The sequence below is a fragment of the Trichosurus vulpecula genome, chromosome 3 (genome assembly GCF_011100635.1).
Source record: "Trichosurus vulpecula isolate mTriVul1 chromosome 3, mTriVul1.pri, whole genome shotgun sequence".
In the NCBI taxonomy this organism is placed as follows: Eukaryota; Metazoa; Chordata; class Mammalia; order Diprotodontia; family Phalangeridae; genus Trichosurus; species Trichosurus vulpecula.
In genome coordinates, this window is record NC_050575.1 from 346,889,656 (window position 1) to 346,909,003 (window position 19,348).

The 19,348-nt window shown below is 41.2% G+C and overlaps 1 protein-coding gene across 1 annotated transcript in view; it reads right to left on the reverse strand.

Annotated features, from left to right (window-relative positions):
- Nucleotides 1-19,348, reverse strand: part of PRKCE (protein kinase C epsilon) — a 666,915-nt gene that overhangs the window by 435,089 nt on the left and 212,478 nt on the right. Inside the window, exon 2 of the mRNA XM_036749535.1 lies at nucleotides 9,032-9,095. Coding sequence (XP_036605430.1) covers nucleotides 9,032-9,095 — 64 coding nt within the window. The remainder of the gene's footprint in view (nucleotides 1-9,031; nucleotides 9,096-19,348) is intronic.

Sequence of the window (19,348 nt, forward strand, 5' to 3'; positions counted from 1 at the left end):
ATTGCTAAGGAAACTATCAATATCCTACTTCTTGGTCCAAATGCCACCTTCCTTGTTCCTTGGGGCAGAGTGCAACCTCTTCCCTCTTCCAGACTCTCCGGGCATTTGCAGACACTTGTAATCATAACTGACTACCATATCTGAAAAGCAGCATTTTAGCAGTTGCTATAGTCTGGGGCTAAAGAGAGATTAATTGACTTGCCCAGGATTAGAGAGCCAGTGCTTGTCAGAGGCAGGTCTTGGGCCCAGATCTTTAGCTATCCACTACACCCTCTGCCTCTCACAATATGGGGTATTATTTTCTTTTTATATATGAGTAAACTGAAGTTCAGGGAAGGAAGGAAGGAAGGAAGGAAGGAAGGAAGGAAGGAAGAAAGGAAGGAAGGAAGGAAGGAAGGAAGGAAGGAAGGAAGGAAGGAAGGAAGGAAGGAAGGAAGGAAAGAGGGAGGGAGGGGAGGGAGGAAACAAGCATTTATTAAGCATCTACTTTGTGCCTGCGTGCTAGGCACTTTGCCAAATTTAACCCATTTGATCCTCACAACAACCTTGAGATTTGCAAGCATTTATTAGGACCTAGGCACTGGGGATGCAAAGACAAGATCTCGAAAACTTATATTCTATCAGGGGAAGCAACACGGACACAAGTGAATTGACTCAACAAGGTCACACAGTGTGCAGGTTATGGAGTCAGGACTCCAGCCCAGCCAGTCTCACTATTCCTATTATCCCCATTAGATTGCACTGCTTTTTAATTATCTGATACCTATTAACTGGGAGCCAATGGTTTAAAATCATATCAAATCTGATGGGATGAAAACCTGCCCAAGAGCTAAAGCCTCAGCAGAACCCTAGAGCAAATGTATGTTGTCGGACAGCCCTGTCCCTTACTGAGGCACAGTAACAAGACAGAGAACACCTCCTCCATTTCAGTTTCTGAAAGCAGAATTCTCCTTAGAGCTGGAGCCCCATCACATTTAAAGAATGCAATTGTGTTGAGGGAGCAAGGGAACATAGTAAGAAGAAACGGAAACTCGCTGGAGTCGAGTCTGGTATCAATATCCAAAGAAGGACCTGATCTGGTGTTGTGAAGAGCCTAAAAGGGACCACTCCTCTCTTGCATGAGAGCCAGAGAAGCTTCCATTTCTAAGGAGAAGCAAAGACTCATCTCAGAACCCAACACCTAAGCAATTCACTGGGAGCATTTTTCTTCCCTGGACACACAGGAGAGAAAAGAATCCTGTGTCAGTGGACAACAACAAGAATCCTTGCCAATCGGAGAGATAGAGTATATTTATCTGATAATCAGTGAAGAGCCTTCGGGGGCCCCTTTGGGGGATTTTTGTTCCTAACCCAGAATTTAGGGCTAACAATGAGCAAAACTTCAGCTTCTTCCTTAGCAATAAAAAATACTCTGGTTTCTTAAAGATAGGAGAGAGACAAAGATAAAGCAGTGTGATCTTTACAAAATTCACAATTACTGCAGCATAGGCTAATGGAATCAGAAAGGAACTGGAAGCTAGGAGACCTCCAGTCTGACTCAAAGGAAAATATCCTCAGAAAATAACACCATCGTGGTATTATAAAGAAGAATGTGAAATACATTTAATGTCACCACAGCAAGAAGGAATAATTGACTGTCACTAATAAACTGTATGGTCCTGGACAAGCCATTTAATTCCTAGTTTCTTTGGTTGAGCTCAGGTTCCATACTGTCAACTGCCTTTTGGATGTTTCTATTTAGATTTCTTCTGTAGTCTGAGTCTCTTTCATTTTTAGTCCATTTTTAATAAAGTCTCTGTTCCATAAAGAGAGAGAATAACTCGTTCACCTTCCCCAGGCACTGTGCTAATGAATGAACAGGTATAAGAGATGTTGTGGATTTAGAATTGATAGACCTTGGCAATTGAGAATCAAGGGTGAGGGGTGAGGGAGACAGAAGAGTCTCTGCTAATTACAGAGTAACTAAGCAGGTTGATTGAGAGGATGAGCATATCTTTAACAAAAACAAAAGTTGGTCGGTGGGCCAGTTATGGGAAATGAAGGTAGAACAGGGTGTTGAAGATCAGTAGCATTTTGGACATGTTGAGTTTTCAATGCCAATGGATATCTACATAGAAATGGCCAATGGCAGTTGACAGTATAGAGCTGGAGCTCAACAGAGAACCGGGGCTGGATATACAGATTTGGGAATCATGGAAGCCGATGGGAGCTAATGAGATCCCCAAGGGAAGAGCACAGAATGCAATGAGAAGATGACCAAGAACTAGGAATCACCTATACTTAAAGAGGGCAACTAGGTGACATAGTAGATGGAGCACAGAGCCTGGAGTAGGGAAGACTCACCTTCCTGAGTTCAAATCTGGCCTCAGACACTTACTAGCTTTGTGACCCTGGGGCAAGTCACTTAACTCTATTTGCCTTAGTTTGCTCATCTGTAAAATGAGCTGGAGAAGGAAACGGCAAACCGCTCCAGTATCTTTGTCAAGAAAACCCCAAATGGGGTCACAAAGAGTCAGACATGACTAAACAACAACAATGATGCTTAAGGAGGTAGGAGGAGGATGGTGTGACAGTGAAAAAAAAATTATTAGAAGGAATACATTAATGTGGTATACAAGCCTGAAGGTGGGTTCAAATCCTGACTCTGCTAATTACTATCTGTGAGACCCAGAATAAGTCACTTCTCACCCCTGGGCCCCAATTTTTTCACCTATAAGGGAAAGTAAGGGAGAGGAGGCTGGACTGGACAACCAGATGACCTTTAAGGTCTCTCCCAGCTCTAAATCTTGTGATTAATATCAATGGGTGTCATTGATTATTTTTTTTTGTTTGTTCCCTCATGAACATACTCTCAATGAAAAAATTACTATTATAGTATAAACACTAATATGTAATATATAAAACTCCCACAGTTATAAACTAAATACTAGTTCATGTTCATAGACAAGGGAAATTGGCACATTTATGAGTAGTGTTTCTGTCCGCTCTTCTGCTACCAAAGTGAACTGAAGCATTAGGCTTAGTAACAAGTTGTGCATTGATTAGAGGTCCCTAGAAAATGACAATGCTTGCAATATGCAAATTTTGTATTGTATACCAGGAAGTCTTATTCACTAAATTCACAAAATATTTTCATACTCCTTCTGTTAAAAAAAGGTCTTACTAGAAAGGTATCACTTAGACAATCACTAAGCCTGGGTACTGTATGTGAAAGGACCATTTATGGATTTGCTCATCGTTTTCCCCATTATAGCCTTGAGACAAACCTTGAAAGGTACCTATTGTATTGTGTTATTCTGTACAACAGAATCATATGCTTGATGAAGACCTTAATTAGCCACCTTTCTTTTAATCTATAACCTCCTCTATTTTGTGACACCTTCCCTGATACTCTACCCCCAAAGATGGAGGTCATTTTTCCTTCATCTGATCTCATAGCAAATAACAACAGTGATGATAACAGTAACAGCTACAATTTATATAGCACTTCCTATGTGCCAGGCACTGTGCTAAGGGCTTGACAATGATCTTGTTTGATCCGTAAAACAACCCTCGGGAGCCTTTCCCAAGACCCTGTTGGGAGGCAGGGGCTGTTATTATCCCCATTTTACAGATAAGGAAACTGAGGCAAACAGAGGTTAAATGACTTGCTTAGGGTCACAGCTAGTAAGAGTCTGACAATATATTTTAACTCGGGTCTTCCTGACTCCAGGTCTGGTGCTCTATCCACTGTACTACCAAGCTGCCTAATACTCCTCTTAGGCACTTATTTCTATATTAATTCGTATGATTTTATGAAACATTTTAGCATCTGACCCCAAAATTATAAGGTACCTAAGGGAAAGGACCTGATATTTGTAGCTCCCCTGGCCCCCATCATAGTAATAAATGCTTTTGAGTGTTGCTGAATGAAAATCTTACTTCTTCCATGAAACTTTCCAGGATATTCTACCTATGGACAAGATCTCCAGTCTGTGAAAGCTCAGTATACCATGGATGCCATTTTTTCATGCACTCATCATACTATTTTTTATTATAGTCATGGGCATATACAGTTCATGTCCCGTGGTAGCAGATTATAATAATCTCTTTGAAATATTTCCTTTATCTTTGTTTTCCAGAACCTAGAATGGAGGCGTACACATAGTAGGAGCTTATGAATGTTTAATGAAAAAATGGTCAATGAATTAACCACAAATGTAATTTTTTTTAAAAAAAAAAAGCTATCCAAGATATTCAAGATAAAATATTCTATTAACGCAATTGTCAGATATTGATACATTATGGCCCTGAGAAGAAACATCCTCCATTTAACAGACTGCAACATGTCTATAACCGAATTGATAAGTACGAGAGAATTGTCTGAAGCTCAGATAATCTAAATGACTTGCTTATGGTCACAGCTAGTCAGAGGTCACAGTGGTAAGGGTCAGAGGCAGTATTTGAATCCAAGGTTTCTGACTCTGGGTCCAGCAGTCAGGCTGTTATACTAAGCTGCCTTTCACAATTATCTTAGAAGGCTAAAAATAACATTCCCTTCAGCTTTAGAGGACTGAAAACACCCAGGCTCTCTGCAACAAATTAGAAAAAAAGATGTTTCAAGCACAGTAGAAAAGAGAAAGAGAGGTATTATGCACACACCTTCACTTGAATACCTTCTGCCAAACAACTGCAAATTTATATATATCCTGTTGTTTTGGGAAAATTCATGGGTTTTTCTATTGATGGCCATTTGTTATGCTAGGAGAGTTGATTCAAGTTAATTATTAAGTGACGACAGAACAAAAGAGCTGTGAAGAGAGCCCAACTCAGCTCATATCCCTATTCCCACTTTGTGCAAAGTGTCCTCATTGGGGTCTTTCATTGTGTGATAATTCTTATTTTGACATACACTTGTATTACAAATATATTTAGACATAGAAAAGACCCCCAAAGGCCATCTGGTCCAACCCCCTCATTTAAAAGAGGAGGAAATCAAGGCCCAACAGAGGTTATGTGACTTGCCTGTAATTATACAGGTAGGATTCACCCACACATCAGAGGTGGGATTTGAACTCAAGTCCTTTGCCTCCTGAATCAATGCCTTTCCACTACAGCACAATCATTCTCTCTCTTTCACATATGTACATATCCTGTGCAATGATCCAAGATTTTTGTCCAAAAATAGGTAAAAGGTAAAGGTAAAAAAGTCCATCTGTCATGACTGTTTAAATCTAGGTCCTTCACAGATCAGCAATTATACCCACTCCCCCACCCCCAACACTCACTAGCTCCCAGCCTTGTCCTGCTATCCTTCTGCAAACAAACCCCACAGTTGGGCACCCAGGTCCTAGAATTTCCTGGGTCACATGGAGTGGCTACGGAAAAACAAACAGAAAGCAATGAGATTAGAAGCTAAAGTTTAAAAAAATGGAAGTTCCCTCTCCTGCCCATTACTAGGATCTTGATCCAGGGCTGGGATTTCAGAAATGGCAAGAAAGGGGAGGGGGGTTGAAAGTTTTCTTCTCTGGAAAGCAACACCTGTCAGCTCTTTGCTGATTCGAGCATCTGTCAGCACGTCCAGGGCAAATCGTATTTTCATAAGATGGAAGAGATAAAAATTCACAAAGAACTGAGCCAAATGGAAATTGTTTTGGCCATTAATGTGACAATGAGGAGTAGGAACAGGAATGAAATCAATTGTTGGTAATTTATTTATTTATTCCTCTGTCTGTCTTTTCCCTCCCATTATGAGCAAATGTGTTTTCCTTATTGGTCAAAGAGAATCTTGCCATCCATTGCTTTATACAAAATTTAAAACTCTGCCCTCCTATTTGTAGGTTCCCAGAGTAAATATACAGCTGAATATATGCTAGCATAATTTCTCGGCAAAGAAAATTTATATTTAATTATCTACTTGACTGCAGCTTACACAGGGAAAGAGTAAGTGATTAATTTTGCATGTCTGGTGTCTCACTAGAGTCTAAGCTCAGACATTCTATAGGAATCTTTAGTTTGCTCAAAGTGGTGGGGAGGGGAGGGGTGGCGTAGGATCATGATTAAATACATTCCATTTTCTAGGGTAGATTACATCATACTTCTTATAGTTGAAAATACAGGAGGTAAGTTGGCAAAACCAACTTCACCAAAGAGTAGAAAATGCAAATAACTGATTAGGGTGAAAATGTTAAAAGTTACAATCCATCCCCAATAATGGAGATGTTAAAGCCTTGATTAATTCTCACAATGATTCTTCACCTGCCCCACCATCATCCCCTGCAGTCACTGAATTACTTTGAATTAATATAGCACATGTTGAAAATTAGGTAATTAATTAGCCAAAGGGAAATCAGCAGACACCATTGCTAGTAGCATCATTTGTCCAGGTTCCTTTGGGAAACTTCAGAGACAGTGGTTCCTCCCCTCCCCTTACATTTATTCACAAAAAATAGTAGGATTTCAAAGCTTGTTGGGAACCTTAGAAATCAGCCAGTTCCACTGGCCCATCCCTCCTAATTCAACAAAGGGGCAATGGAGTGAACTGGCATGCAGGAGTCGGGAAGACCTTGGTTGCATTTTGATCCCCAGACACCTGACCCTGGGCAAATCACTTTATTTCTCTAAGACTTAGTTTTCTTATCTGTGATATGGTGTAATGGCAAGCAGGGTGGGACTTTTTGCTGTTTTTTCTTTTGTAGTGCTTCCAGCCCTAAGGCAATCAGGTGCCTTTGAGTATTGCCTTTGTTTCAATCAGTCTTTGATTGTATCAAGAGTTTTTGATGACCTGCTTAAGTCACAAGAAAGCCTAAGTCACATGAATTTGAGTCACATGGTTGTAACATTCTTTGATCTTGAAGAAGTATACATATACTCTAAGGTTAACATTTTGCTGGGGGCTCATTCATTGGAAGAGTGTTCATATGAAGACTCTAGGTAGCCATTAAGGAGCCCCCTCGTTTTGAAAACCCAGATGTCGGTAACTATGTATGTATTGTTATGGTCACACAGAAGCCTGTCTGTTGACTTGTGTTATATTCTCTATTTGTAATTTCTATTTGTATTTGCTCTGAAGTCCAGGGTATTGACTTTTTCTCCTGAACTAAGTAAATGATATATGTATGTTTAATCAAAGTAAGATTGTTAACCCCTTAAAGTTGCTTTCCTTAGAAAAGCAGATCAAAGAATCCATGCTAGCAGCCCTCCTGTGTGCTAGTGTTATTGGCTTTACACAGCAGCTACACATAGCATTGTTGCTACATATAGGGATCATCCAACTCATAGAGTTATTGTGAAGCTCAAATGAGATAATATATGTGAAGTGCTCAAAAACTTTTAAAGTGTTTTATAAACAGAAATGATAGTTTATACATGTCAGCATTACTTTTTTACTTACAGATAAGGAAACTGACACTCAGAGACACAAAAGGATTTGGTCATCATTACCCAATGATTTAGTAGCAGGGCCAGGCCTAAAACCCAAGTATTGTGAGGCCCAAGCCAGTGCTCTGTCCAGTAGCCTAGGGTGGTTCCATAATTCCTCCATCCTCATTTCCCTTGCAGCCCTATTCCTGGCTTACAGAATTCAGAACCATGTCTCTGCTGCTGTCTTATGCTTGAACTTCTCCCAGCACCTCGCGTCTCCTCATCTGAAAACATCCAACCATTCCTATGAGCCTTCTCAATTTAGAATAGCCTTCTGTAAGATTCACATTCTCCCACTGGTGAATTCCTCCTAGGGCCTCCATTTTGTGGATGGGCACAAGGTGGCTTTCATTCCCTATCAGCTCGGTTCCTACCTTCTGAACTCCAAAACTGTTCTGGGCAACTCCATCATTTTTCAACTCCTTTTTGTGTGTCTTTCTCCATTAATTAGAAGATAAATTCCTTGAGGAGAGAAACAATCTTTCCTTGGACTTGGCACATAGTAAGTACTTAACAAATGCTTATTTCTTTCCTCCTTCTTTCTTTCCTTTATTTTATCATACACACACACACATTTTTCCCCTAAAAGAGAGAGGGGTAGAGATTATGTGGGTGTGGTAGTCTGTCTATGAGCTTAATTATCACAGTCTGGCCACACATACTCTATCAAAATTGACTTTGAAGAAGGGTGTGGAGTCCTCTGTGACTTTCCCATTTCAGGCCCAACCCTATTTATTTAACCACTAAAATTAACTCATTGACACCGAGCTTTTTCTTTGTGACAACACAGCCAATGGTTCTTTCCCATGCTTTTCAAGGAGAAGAGGAGACAAGACAGCCCAAATAATCCTATCCCTAAAATAGGGCTATAACCCAATTTACTCTTCCAAAGAACCTTTCGATCAGATACACTAAGCTAGAGCACAGGTGTCTGGCTTTGTTTCACACAGTTCCCTTGATTTTATTCTTACTCCCAACACAAACCCTCAGGTATTAAAGAGCAAATAAATTACCTAAGAGACCCAGGAAACTAGGAGCAGAAAAGAGGAAGAACAAAGCAACCTAAGAGCAGGAAATCACCATTCTTCTCCATTATCCATGAACAACTGGGAGATTTCTCTACAAACTAACACTCAGCTGCTTATGGTCACGTATAAGACAAGGTCACTATGTTTGCTCCCATAAGGAATGCTCCTACAGAAATTTAGATATAGATACGTAAATGTAGTTATAGATATTAGCGACTTAGTCATTTCACTTCTGAATACTCAGATACTCCACACAGCAAAAAACACGAGTGTGAACACTGAGAAATGGTCATTTTATGCAAGCCTGCCTTACAAACCAACACCAGCGTTAACTCATTTCCATCAGTTTCTCTTGGTAAAGTAGATTAGTAAATCAAAATAACCCCTGTTCTCTGAGAGAGTTAACAGGTAGACAGATGGCTTTTACCTTCAGGTATCCAGGCCTGAACATTCAAATCCATCTTTTATTTTTTTCTTGAAACATCAGCACAGTGGCATTAAATAGTGCTGTGCCAGATCATAGCAAGATTGAGGACAAAAACCTTGACTTTCAGAACACACCAACTCAGGATCGGAGGAAATAAAATGCCAAGATCTTTTACCTTCACCCGATGACCCAGAGAGATCGATGATCACATACACTCTTCCTTCTGGTTCCAAATCAATCTGCAATTAAGAAAAGGATGGAGACTTCATTAATGAGCTTATGAGGGAGGCCTGCTTTCTATACATGGTCTGATATCGCCAACTATTGAAGTTCAGGGAAATTGTAATAAGACATATATGGTGTATATGACCCTCGATGGTTTGTAAAGCACTTTGTATACGATATGCTACTTGAGTCTGAACAACACTGCAATGTAGCCGTTTCATATGGCATTATTCTATTTAACAGGTGAGGAAATTAAGGTGTTGAGAGGTTAGTAAATGCCTTGCCCCTGCTCCCATAGCTAATAAGTGTAAGAGGCAGGATTTGAACCCAGATCATTCTTGCTCTGATTCCATGTATCATGCATGCTGCTTCTCCCAATGCCACATCTTAATTCAACAAAGATTTCCTGTGTGGCCAAGTCTGCAACGAGGGCTTTAGAGTAGATGAGAGAAGAATAAGGAACCACCTTGCACTCAAAGAAAATGTCACTCTTATTGAGGAGACATGACAGACACACGTGATAATAATAAAAGAATATTTAAGGGCTAAGTTGTTTGACATCTACTATAGGGAAATAATAGACATGTCAGTGTTGGTTGAAGGCGATATGGGAAATTTCATGGCGGTTCTGGGCCTGGAAGAATGGACAGGAATTATCTAGGCTGAGGGAAAAGGGAACGGTATTCCAAGAGGAGAAAATACGCCCAGAGGTGAGTATTAGCATGGCATGAATGAGGAACAGCTGGAACACGCAAATGGGGGAACGTCCTGCTGCTTCAAAGAGAATTTTTCCTTTATTTTCCAAAGACGAGGCTCAGTTTCTGCTAGGGCTAGTGTTTTAAAGAAGCCAGGGATCAGGCCTTGAAGCTGGTGATGCTGCACCCCCAATTCCAGAGCACTTTCCCTGCATCCTGGAATCAGGATTTCTGAGCTGGAAGGAATGCAGTCCACCCCCTACCTTAAAAAATCCTGGTTCTCTAACATACCCACTAAATCGTCAGCTAGCTTTTTGCCTCAGCGACTTCCAGGAAATGGACACCTGCTAATTCCCCCAGACGATCCATCCTACTGTTGTATGGCTCTAATCATTAAGAAGTCTTTCCTGAGAACATGCCCAAATTTGCCTTGATGTCCTACTCATCCTTCATTACTCCAGCCCACACTGATGATCCCTCCCCCTCCCTTTTCTGAATTCCTGTAGCAACTAGGCTGTACCAGGTACCTGACATTGCTGCATTGCATTCTGTCTTGCTCTGTTCTCTAACGGCTTCATGTACATTATTAGCCTGGACACCTCATCTAAACTTTTAAGCTCCTGAAAAGGCAAAGACCAAGTAGTTCCTTTCTTCAGTTCCATTCAACCAATACTTATTAAACCCCTCCTATATCTAAAAGGTGTGATTATGTGAGGTGCTGAAGGATGCAAAGATGGAAATGAAACAGCCTGCCTCAAGGAATAAATGTTCTAAGGTAGGTATGCAACTTAAATATTGTAAGTATTTATATATAAAGAAATCTCAAGAAGGAGGGAGGGCTAATAAACTTAATATAATAATAAACTTAAGAGATCAGGAAACTCCTCAGGTAGGAAATGAAACCAAGGCTGTGCTTTGAAGGCATTTAGAAATTTTATACTGTAGAAGTATGAAGTGGACCACAATTCAAATAGGGGGGGCCAAGTGCCCAAAAGCATAGAGATATGAGGTGTTATATCCAGCATGGGGAACAGCTATCAGGCCAATTTGAACGGAAGAGTAAACAGGGGCCAGAATTTAATAGGCTTTAAATGCCAGGAAAAAGATTCTATGAATACAGGTATAGTAACAAACACACTGGCACACCCAGGATGGCTGCTAGTGCAGGTTCTTTTATCTGCTTTACTAGGAAAGCAACTTAAAAGGGGTCAATAATCTTCTTTTAATTGTATAAAAAACAAACAGAGAAAATACAGATAAGAAAAATAAAGACCAACAGACAGAGCTCTGCTGCCTGAATCAAAGCTTTACATCCACCACTGCATCAGGAGAGTCTTTACCTCTGAGGAGTTGGAGAGCTCTGAACATATGGCCACTCAGAGTCTTGACCAGGGTATCACAACATCTTTCTCATAAGTGAGCCCCCAAAGCAAAAGCTCACCTCTCAGAAGATATACTCTTTCAATTAATAGGCTCAGTGCCTAATGAGAAATTAACACGAAGTATGTAAGCCTTCCTACAAGCAAGCAAGCTTCCCTTAATGGGCTCCACATTAGGCCTATTGATAGGCCAGGAAGATCTTATTCCCCATTAACCTCACAACAGGCAAAATGGAACCATTGAAAATTTTTCAGTACTGGCCTAACATAGTCAGACCTAGGTTTTAGAAGTATCCATTTGGCAGCTGTGGAAGAAGGGTCTGGAAGCATCTTCTCTTATATCCCCCTCAAGGCCAAAACAAGGTACAAAAAGGACTGAGGACATATTGATTGATTGGTTTATAGAATGGTCCTATCAATGAGACTGAGGAGATGAAAGTGGCCAGAATGAAGGGTGGAATGGACTATCCATTCTTCTATCAGAGAGACAGAGGGAGAGGGAGGGAGGAAGAAGATGGGGGGGGGAGGAAAAGAGAAAGATGGAAGAAGAGAGAGAGAAAGGAGGAGGAGGAAGAGAGAGAAGGAAGAGGAGGAGAGGAGGCAGGGAGAGGGAGGGAGGGTGGGGGGAGGGAGAGAGAGAGAGAGAGAGAGAGAGAGAATTAGAAGAAGAAGACAATTAACCAAGCTGAAAACAAGTTAGTCCAATACACACTGCAGCCCATCTGGGCAAATGGTTTCAGATAAAAATTCTATACTGTTCTGTCCAGCTAAATGACGGTATAACTGAGGAAAGCATAACAATAGCCCAACCCAGGACAATTAAGCTATTTAATGATATTTCTCTAGTGGAGACCTTTGGACAACAGACACAGAGAAGAAAAAGTGTGGATGATCCAATGCTACGCAACTTCACACCTAAAGCAATCTAATCACAAATCCTATTGAGGGATGCCATCAGAACAGGCCACTGTGGTCACAGGAGTGAATCTGGAGCCAGCTTGGCTCTGTGACCTTGGGGGTCTACCTGTGTGACTTTGAACAAGTTAGTTCTCAGTTTCAACTGTAAAATGAGGGGCTTGGATAATATGGCTTCTAAGGCCCCTTCTAATTTAATTCCCAAACACCTGGTGAAAAAATTAGATTCTGATTCACTTAGGAAAGAGAGTTGGGATGATTTATTATAATTTTTTTGAACCCCTAGCCTATAAGGAACTCTGACTATAGTGACAACTAAATTTACAAGTGAATACCAGAGACTCACCCACTAGAGCCAGCTCCTTCACAGACTATATGACTTCCCCACCATCTCTTCATTATGTGGTCTATATTCTAGGCATCATTTCCACCTCACATACTGCAGCCCCACCCTGCTCAACCTTGGACTCCTCTCAGGCATCCTCTTCCTCCCTGCATTGGTGATCTTACCTGGAACTATGCCTCCACATCACATCTTGGCCATCTCCATGCTGCCAATGCTCTCCCTTCCATTTCCCCAACCGTGGACTCCTCCCTTGCATCCTCTTCCTCCCTTATCTTGCTTGCCTCAAAACTCCCCAGCCACCTTCACAGCATGCCAATGCAAGCATGGCCCCTCTCCTCCTTCCTTTTACAGCTCCCCTTTTTGTGCTGTCTTCCTTCTCTAGAATGTAGCCTCCTTGAGAGCAGGGAATGTCTTGCTCGCTTATATTTGTATCCCCAGGGCTCAGCATAGTCTCAGTAACAATAGTAGTAACTTAAGAATTGCTTTATCTGGCCTGCTGTAGGTCTTGTGTTATAAGCAACTCCCAAATATTCATGGGAAAAGGGAAAAACAAGAGGGTGGAAGCTATAAAACAAAGGAAAAGCTTCCCCTTAACCAACTATCTAAATAAATCTCTAACATCTTGTCACCAAGCAAAATTTCTTCTAGACCCACCAAAATATTCAAGTATTTATCGACTGAAATGAGCTAAGAGAAGCTCAATAAAGGAAAAGCAGATCTTCACATATTAAAGCTTCTAAAGATACTAGTTTGGGGGTTTTTTAACCTGTATATAAAGTCACTGTCACTTCATCTCCCACCCTCATGTCCTCCACTACTGTCTTCCCTGGGGTTCCCCAAAGATGATCTACATCCAGGGACTCCTCCCCAATTCTGAAGACTCATCAACTGTGTTTATAATAGTTTCCTAATTTTTTTTTTCTCCTGTGCCACACTTATGAATTTGAAGGACCACTAGGAAGGGATGGAAAAAAGTGGCTTTACCACTCAACAATCCATAAGGAAATAAGGAAACCCAGAAAGTCCAAAGTATTAGCTGCTCTGGTTAGCAAATATTCATTTACTCAACATTTATTAAGCTCCTACTGTATGCAGAGTACCATGTGAGGGATATACAAGTTAGATAAGATATACAAAGTTCAGATAAGACCTAGTCCCTGCCTACAGGAAGCTTACAGTCTGATAAAAGAAGATACAAATATATATAGTAATATTATAGTATTTATAGTAATAATATAGTAAGTATTTTAGGGGAACTTCCTGGGGTTTTGTGAGCCAGACAAATCCAGATTAAGGAACTGCCCCTCACCTAAGAGAGCCCTCAGGTCTGGCTGAACCACTAGATCAAAGCAGTGTTGACAGCCTTCTCATCACCCACTGGAGTGCACACTATGTACAACATGGCCAGCACCTCAAAGAGCCCCAAAATACAGCAGCACCAGCCCCAAGGCTAATTGTTCCATTTTTCAAAGGGTAGAGACTACATTTAGCCCTGCATTGGCATCTGCTTCTATCTTCAACGAACCCTGTTAGACCATGAGTTCTTCAAGGTCAATCTCACCTTTGTATGGTGCCTTCTATACCGCAGTCATGTGAATGTTTGCGGAACTGAACTGGGCTGAAATGAATTGACTTGGACATTTATAGGCAAAACTGGTCTTGAATTTGTAATGAGGATGAAACCACAGATTGTCCCTTTTATGGATGCTTTCTTCAAGCCCAATAAATCAGTGGCATAACAAGAGTGGAAAATGTTTTTCTCCAAACTACTGTATTTTATTCAAAACCGGTCTCAGATAATTACTAGCTGTGTGACTCTGGGCAAGTCACTGAACCCTGCTTGCCTCAGTTTCCTCATCTGTAAAATGAGATGGAGAAGGAAACGGCAAAACCAATCCATTATCTTTGCCAAGAAAACCTCAAATGAGGTCAGGAAGAGTCAAACACAACTGAAATGACTAAACAACAACACCACCAACACACACACACACACACACACACACACACACACACACACACACATTTTCCCTTTGAATCCATCAGTTGGAAGAGCATTATAAGACCCTATGCCAGGATCCGGAGGGGCTGCTGCTGACCACATACAAGTGGGAAATCCATCTCTCCATTTACCTCCCTTCTCCTCTTTAATAGGTCATGAAAACATTTTAAATGACAAGAGACATTTCCCAGTCACCTCTCGGTGATTTGTTATACGGTATCCTATATTTGGTTGTTTTATGTTTCTCTCTACCAAAACTATGAGTTCCCTGAGGGGAGAGACAGAGAGAGGGAGAGAGAGAGAGACAGGGAGACACAGAGAGAGGGAGAGACATAGAGGGCGGGGGAGAGGGAGAAAGAGAGAGAGAGAGAGAGAGAGAGAGAGAGAGAGAGAGAGAGAGAGAGAGAGGAAACCAGTGCCTTCTTCTTTGCTCCAGTTCTTCACATGTCTAGCACAGGATAGGGCACACCATCAATGTTCATCTAAAGACTTTTTAAAGACCAGAGTCAGCATACCAAACAGTACTTGGAAAAGAGTCAGTCCTAATTGTTAATGAGTGTTTATAATAATAGCTAGTAAGTACTTTAAGGTTTGCAAAGCACCTTACATGTTATCTTATTTGACCCTCATAATAATCCTTTAAGGTAGTGTGGTATTTAAAAAGTTCAAGAGACACAGTTTCTGGGTATTTTAATCATTTTATTAGTAATGCCAGCATCTTAGAAGGAGGTCCATGGCACTCTGGAATGCCAAAGATAATCATGGAGGTGGGCTCAGGGCTTATATATGCCCTTGGAAGATAGGTGTTTCTGAGGATGGCAATCAACTCTGATTTGGTTGACAGTTAATGAAAGGTGGACTTTGCACTCCAGTGAAGGGCTGAGACAGAGAAACTATTCCTATACCCAGACCACTCCCAGCCTTGGGCAATCTAGACAAAGAATCTATATCCCCGACCCAAGCCTGAGCTAGTTGGGTGCAGTAGCAAAAACCAGAATGAGGAGAATGTTAATCCTATCTTCCAACAGCCCTGTCCTAGAGAGACTGGACAAGGAAATAGGACAGGGGAAAAACAAACAAAAATACTTGGGTCTCCCCAATTTTAATAACTAGCTATTAGCAGGAGAGAGAAATAATCATTTCTCTTGGTAGATACTATTATTATCTGCATTTTACAGATGAGAAAACTAAGGCAAAGAAAGGTTAAATGACTTGCCCAAGATCGCACCATTGGGAAATGTCTGAATCAGGATCTGAACTCAGGTCTTCCTGACTGATTCCAGGTGTATTACTCTATCCACTGTACAGCCTACCAGTAACTTTTTCTTTCTTTTTTCATGTCAAAGGATAGTATTACCTTTTAAACTCTGTGTAGCAGCACACGGTTTTACACAGATGCCATCCTTTGGAAGAAATCCAAGGCATTATAATAAGAAGTGATATAAACACCAACTCTTCTGCTTGGCCCTTCCCAGATTGACTCCAGCCTACCTTTCAAGGCATACTGCAGCTTATTTCCCTTTCACACACTCAAGGTTCCAGCCAGCCTGGCCTGTTTGCTGTCACCCAAGCTCAGCATCCCATCTCCTGCCTGACACCTTTATAGACAATCTCCTCTACCCCCAGAATGGCCCTCCTCACCTCAGCCTCTTAGAATCACTGGCTTCCTTGAAGGCTCATTTTATGTTCATTAAATTCTTGGAGCAGTTCAACAGTAAGTGAATAAGGAGAATTAGAGGATGGGAGGAGGGCAGCTATTGATAGAAACATTCCACAGTAGAATGTCCAGCTCTTTTAGCTGTCAGTGGCTTCACAGCTTTGTATAATCTCTCAAGGCAGACGTAGCTTGCCGCACATATGTATTATTTGGGAGCCCCATGTCAAATGTGGACAGACAATTGGATTTATTATGACCTTAGATGGTTTTTTCTGAACTTGGTCAGTTCCTACTTATCTACAAAGAAGCAGATTTCAGCTTATGGGCCAAAGTGCATGTGAATAAAACATGTACAGAGTAGTAATGAATATTGAAGCTGGATGGGATAGCTGAAGATATTACCTAGTCCATTCACTGGCCTGGCGTGGAAACTGAGGACCTGAGAGACGCCACCATGAGGAGAACCTTCATGTTGGATGATGTTGTGAAGGTGCCTCTATCTCCTTCCCCTGGCCTCAAGAACCCAAATTCTTCATTCTCACTGCCTACGTCCCTCACTATGGTCCCTCCCGAGGGCTGCCGTCTCCACGTTGCACCCCAACTGTAAAATGATCCCATCACTTCATCAAAAGTTTCATTTCTACGAAGTGACTGATCTATAAAATAAAGGGGCTGGAAAAGATGGCCTCTGAGGTGGCTCCTAGCTTTGGAGCTAGGGTCCAATAACCCTATTAGGGTGAAACTAATCTGCTAGGAACCTGAGGAATAAATGCCTAATAGACCAACCCCCTCATCCAGCCACCCAGTTAAGGATGTTTGCATTTTAAATAGAATTTAACACAGCTGCATCTATAATTGCAGAGAAGCATAGTAAAGCCTCCCAGGTAGGATGAGGAAGAGATTGGGGTGGGGGGAGGGGCGGAAACGGTGTGAATCATTTCTTTAATCTTATCTGGTATACATAGGGGCAAGACTGACTCTATTCAACTTATAATTATTTACAAACTCCTTTCACAAGACTAAAAATTATACAGTAAATATATAGTTTGTAACAATGCTGGTGAAAGGGACTTTAATAGTGTATTTGGGAATCACTTAAATATTTTATGCTTAGTGTGTGAGAATCAACTGCCATTCTCTCCATTGCTCAAAAACAAAGTTTAAAAATATATATAGACAATTTCCATAATGTGAACTGAAACACAGGTTACCATCTAAGGAAATGTGACTAACTGGGACATCTTTAGACCGTGAACAGATAAGTGTGGAAACCATATGCAAATCACTGGTGTGAATAAGAACATGCTTTATTTATTTATTCTAAATAAATGCTCTTAGAAATAGGGAATGAAGGGAGTATCTATTGTATAAGCTCAAATAAGATCACAGATTTAGGGCTGGAAGGGGCTTTAGAGGTCATCTGGTTCAACTCCATACTTTACAGGGAGGGATACTGAGGCACAGAAAGGTTAAGTAATATGTCCAAGGCCACACAGGTAGAAAGGGGCAGAACCAAGATTGAACGCTGATCATCTGAATGCAGACCTGTTACTCTTTCTCCCACACTCCACCGCCCCACATCACGGCCATGACTTCTAGATAAGGGCATCAGTGGGTTTCTGAGATGGAATCTCACATGGAGAGCTTGAGATAGCTAGGAAGTGTCTGAAGCCAGATTTGAACTTAGGTCTTCTTAAATCCAGACCAGACACTGTATACACTGCTCCCCCTAGCTGTCCCACACAAGATGATGTCAAATATGGGGTTTTCTAGGCAGCTCAGTGGCCCGAATTTCAACCCTGAGCAAGCCCCTTAGCTTCTCACACAGAAAAATTCAGTTCCACAGACTGAGATCATCATGCTAACTCCAGCCTGTGGTCTGAGTCAGCAATGTGAGGGATACAGATGAATTAATCCAAACTTCACACTTTTACTAGGGTTTGGAAATCACCTAAAAGGCCATCCTCTCACTGATGGTGGGTCAATAACATCATCTTCATGAGAGAAGGCCAATACATATGTGCTACCACATGGTGATTTCATCAATTCCAAGAAAATCTTCAGCTATGATTCATACAGATACATACCTTCATACAGAAGGAACCAAGGACTGAAAACCTGCGAATCAATTATGAACACTCCAAACAAGAAAAGCTCTTTAGACTGTGAATGGAGGTAGAAGGAAAGAAGAATGGCCAAAGGCCTTAAAGGAGAATTATCAGGTTCCTTTCTGTTAAGACTGGTGGTTCTTAGGCCTAACTCAGTTCAATGTATTAAATGCCTGGGTCCCCAATCGATCAATCATCAGGTACTAATGAAACACCTATTATGTGCCAAATACTGCACTAGGAGCTAGAGATATAAAGACACACACACACACACACACACACACACACACACACACACACACACAAATATTCTCTGCCCTTGAGGAGTTTTTATTTTGTAGGGAAAAACAATGTGTGTGTGTGTATATACACACATACACACACACACACTCTCACACACACTATATATATATGAAGAGAGAGAGAGAGAGTGTCTGTGTCTATCCCAAAAGCGTTAGTGCTATTTTAAGATATTAAAGCCTAAAACTCAACTAAGATTTTTTGGACACAAAATAAAAATTGGGGGGAGGGGAAGAGAAATGGTACTAGTAGCTGCTTTGGTGGACAGAAACAAAAAGTCATAGTCTTTTCCATCAAGAATCTTACAAACCTACGGATTTTAATGAACAATTGGCCAAAGCTAGGGCAGGGTGATCTGGAATTTCCCCAAAGGCACAAAAATTTAGAGAGTGCTACTAGCAAGCAGGGATAAGTGACTTGCCTAAGATCACACAGGTAGTAAGTATCTGAGATCATATTTGAACTCAGGTCCTCCTGACTCCAAAGCTGGTGCTCTATCCACTCTGCTACCTACTGCCTTGGAAGCAGGCTTTTTGAAAGGCCTTGAAGGATCAATAAAATTTGACTAGGTGAAGATTTCAGGTCCAGGTGTACGTACATGGAAAAGTTAAATCTGAATTTGTTTCACCTGACATCTCCCTCCATTTCCACCCCCCCACCCCCACCACTAAAGGCAGAGGATTTCCTAAATGGCCCTGAGGCCTGTCTATCCTGGATCTACCCTGATTTCTCTCACACAGATAATTCACAGAACTTCTTTTCATTTCTTTCTCCCTCTCCATTTCTCCCCTCAGTGGGAGTGGTGCAAGGTTGGGGCCTGCTAGCTTTTTTAGGATGGCAAGCTTTTCACACACTGCTTATTTCTAAT